The sequence below is a fragment of the Myxine glutinosa genome, chromosome 5 (assembly GCF_964187855.1).
Source record: "Myxine glutinosa chromosome 5, kmMyxGlut1.1, whole genome shotgun sequence".
Classification (NCBI taxonomy): Eukaryota; Metazoa; Chordata; class Myxini; order Myxiniformes; family Myxinidae; genus Myxine; species Myxine glutinosa.
Genome location: NC_136265.1, coordinates 61,172,821 through 61,176,692, shown reverse-complemented (window position 1 = coordinate 61,176,692; position 3,872 = coordinate 61,172,821). Strand labels below are relative to the sequence as shown.

The window sequence follows — 3,872 nt, the reverse complement described above, 5'->3', positions numbered from 1 at the left end:
CGGCCGTGCCGGGAGGCGCGACCCGTCACCTACAACACTGGTGTCAGGAGTCAGGATTTGGACCTGGGGTGCATTTCGCACCCCGAACATCGATTGTGAGAGGCGCGTAAAGAAAAAAAAAAAAGAAAAAAAAAAAACACATCGCTCGCAAATTCCAAATTTGGTTTCATTTTTATTTTGAGTGGATTGGGTGTCAAACTTCGTAATTTATAAAGGAAGATGGAGTCGCAAAATGGCTGCGCGGCTCAGCAGCGTGACACGAGGTGGGAGAGAATCGGTATTAAGAGTGCAACGAGCCGCACATCCCACCCACCGATCCAAACCACGTGGTCACAGCATGCGTCATGGCAAAATAAGCAGGACGACAATGCGTACATTAACGAGCTTCATGCACGATTGGGGGATGCCTGGGAGCAGGTGGAGTGTAAGGAGGATTATATTGGGGAGTTACACACGAAATTGCATGAGGCACTACAGCAGGCAAGTGAGGTTCAGGAAAATGAGGAGCAAAGGGAGTCACAACAATTGGTCGATGCACAGGAACGAATTCACTGGACGGAAATGGCCTTGGCCGGCGCATTGCGAGACAACACAGATTCCAGATGGGAACGAGCACGGATTCTCGAATTGGAAGGCATAGGGAATCAATTGGTGGAAAAAGTCCAGGTACTACAGGGAGAAAAGAGGAAAGTAGAGGGGAGTACCCATGAGTTGGAACAACTGCAGGAAAAGGTAAGATCCGGTGATCAGACAAGGGAAAGCCTAGAACAGAAGATAAAAAGAGGGGAGGAATACATGGAACAAGAGAAGAGCAAACTGAACAAGAGAATAGAGAAAGAACAAAGCAGAAACTCCCGGGATCGGGAGAACTTGGAAAAGGAAAGAGAGGAACACGATTTGGAATTGGAACAACTGAAGGAAGAATTGTCTGAGAAATCAAGCCAGTTTCGGGAATCAGAGTACAGAGGAAATGAACTGGCACGTCAAATGGAAAGTAGCAAGGAATACGGGAAGAGGATGGACAAAAGGAGAGAGGAAGCATGCGAAAGAGTAGAGGAGATAAGTGAGGAAAAAGAGAGGATGGAGAGTGAAATGTTAAGGAAACACACTGGGCAGATTGAGCAGATAGAAGGTAAAGCAAGACTAAAAAATGAGATGGAGTTACAGAAACACCAAAACAAAGAAAGGGAATTACAAAACAAGCTGAGGATGTTAAGTGAGGAAAGAGAGAGGACGGAGAAGGAAACGTTAAGGAACCACACTGTGCAGATTGAACAGATGGAAGCCAAAGCCAGGTTAAAGAATGACATGGATGAAAGGGTAATGAAAGAACAACGAATGAAGCAGGAGAAGGAAATCAATCAATTGAGAGAAACGACGAGATTGGAGAATGAAGAACAAAAGAGACGATGGGATACGAAACAAAAAGAATATGAATTTGAAATTGATCAACTAAAAAGGAACTACACTGTGCAGATCGAACAGGCAGAAGCCAAAGCAAGGTCAAAGAATGAGATGGATGAACGTGTAATGAAAGAACAACGAATGAAGCAGGAAAAGGAAATCAATCAATTGAGAGAAACGACGAGATTGGAGAATGAAGCACAAGAGGGACGGTGGCATAAGAAACAAGAGGAATATGAATCGGAAATTGACCAATTAAAGGAGAAAGCAAGGGTGGAGTCCGCAGAGATGGAAAGACTCCGGAAAGGTAACGAACAACTAAAAAGGCTCAGAGAGGAAGAACGACCCAACTGGGAAAGAAAATGGAGCCAGGAAGTTGGGCAGCACAATAATGTGGGACGTGTGACGTCATCACAGGGAGGAATGTTAGTGGTGCAGGACTTGATTGGCATCACTCGTCGAATGAAACAACAATTGGAGCAAACCCTGGTGATGGAGACATGGAGGGAGTATACGGGGTTGTTGACTCATGAAACACATTTTGAGCAGGTCCAGCAAGTGAAGCTGACAGCCCCAGAGGAGTGTGGCGAACCAATGATGAGCGACCGGACCGATGTGACTTTGGAACGAAGCAGGTACGTGGGCATCTGCATACATGGTGCGGACGATGAGCTTAAGTTCGCAATTGGATTTGATGTTAATCAAGAGACTCTGTCCGATGGGGTGCACGTATGCGTGACACCTGAATGTGTGGATGGAATGCCTGTGGATGAATGCTGTGAGCCCATAGTCCAGTTTACAGCACCGGGGTGTGCTGTCAAGGCCGAAACGTGTGTGAGTGTGGAGCATGGAATGAGTGGTGACGTAGGAAATAGGTTCGAGGTGCAAGGGGAAATAGAAATTCCACCAGGAGCAGGCTTTAGAAAGGGGATTGTAATTTCTCCCTCAGCTTCACAGGAACTTCGAGGTAGAGCGCAGATGCGTAGCAGGCGGCGTTGGCATGCGTCACATACTCCCTGGACCCATTTTCGAACAAGAGGGGCCCAGCAACGACACCGCCAGGTGTCCCTTGGTCATCGGACCTCTCTGAGGACACGAGGGGTTCGGCTAGCTAAATGGGATTTACCTGTCTTCAGGGAATTAAAGAGAACAGGGGGAGGCCGCTCCCCCAAGTGGGGTCTACCTGACTTCCGCGAACCCTGGAGAAAAGGAGGGGGTGGACCACGACCCCAATTGAGACGTGACCCTTATGAGCCATGGCGGAAAGGCGGCAGGGCCATGTAAGGGGTAATGAGGGATTCCTTCCCTCACTCCCTTTCCAATGAGCCACAGAAGCAGGCCAGATTGGAAAGAAAAAAAAAAAGGGAATTCTTGACTGAAAATAATATCGAGAGAGATTGCAAATTGAGAGACTGACAGAAGAGACAAGAGTGGCACAAGTGGATGTGCGTGACTATTTAAAAAAAAAAAAAAAAAAAAGTGAGAGAAATAGTGGGGACATGACAGACAGGGCGTTAAACACCCCTGCAAAAAGTAGAAGGTGTTGGATGGTGTTGTGGACTGGGTGTGTGGCACTGTGGAATGAATGACGAAGGTGTTTGGGATGAATGGCGTGATTGTGTGAATGAGGAGAGTGAGTGCGAACAATGTACCCTGTTGGTAGGAGTCTCCTAACCAAGTGAGTGTAGGTTAGGGGGACTTAGTGGATTTGACGTGGATTCTGGCTGCTGTTCCATTGTGCAGGCGGACTGCTAGGGGTAGGTGCAGCCAAGGTATGGTGGTACTGGCTGGGAGTGTGACATGGTATTGGAAGTTGGTGAGTCGGGAGGGGACACCAGACAGTAGGGTTTAGAGTGCTAAGAGAGCACAGTGCGGGGGCTAGAGAGCCACCCGGTTAGAGTGCTTGGAGAGCACAGTGTGGGGGCTAGAGAGCCACCCCTTATTTAGGAGCGCCAGAGGCGCGCTCAGGTGAACCCCGAGGTCGCTGGGTGTCCCCCACCACCTATTGGAAGCAGGCAAAGAGGCCTAGTTGTAGTCACACTCCCCAGCCAATGAGTTATGCCTGGCACCACCAAGTGAAGAAAAAGAGACAAATAAGGGCCTTGCCCAGGTTTAAAAGAATGGAACAGTGTGCCAGGTTGAAAAAATGGGTCATTAGGATCATTGTGGCAATGGCAGGGTTTGTGCCATTGGTTAGAGCTTCAAGTAAAAGGTTAGGTTCGATGAACTCTCCTCCGCACCATTCATGTGTGACACCTGGTACGAGTCGTGTTGATGGGAAAGTTGTGAACAAGGGCCAGGTTCGGTCGCCCTCTCCAAGTGCCAGAGAAGCCACCAGTGTGTCATGAGCACACAGATAACAATTGATTAAGAAGCACACCATCCTGTCAGCTAAAAAGTGAAAGGACTTTTTTAAAAGACCATACTAAAACAAGTCGTACCAAGATAAGTCAGGCAAGGAATGTTAA

At 48.0% G+C, this 3,872-nt stretch overlaps 1 protein-coding gene across 1 annotated transcript; it reads left to right on the top strand.

The window, feature by feature from the left end:
• Positions 1 to 318: 318 nt before the first annotated feature.
• On the top strand, positions 319 to 2,688 carry LOC144892105 (uncharacterized). The gene has a single exon (XM_078777312.1). The coding sequence runs from the start codon at positions 562 to 564 to the stop codon at positions 2,686 to 2,688; it is 2,127 nt and encodes a 708-aa protein (XP_078633438.1). The 5' UTR covers positions 319 to 561.
• Positions 2,689 to 3,872: the final 1,184 nt, after the last annotated feature.

Bases quoted from the DNA above. Each gene is read 5' to 3' on its own strand.
- LOC144892105 (XM_078777312.1), top strand. From the start codon at position 562: ATGGCCTTGGCCGGCGCATTGCGAGACAACACAGATTCCAGATGGGAA.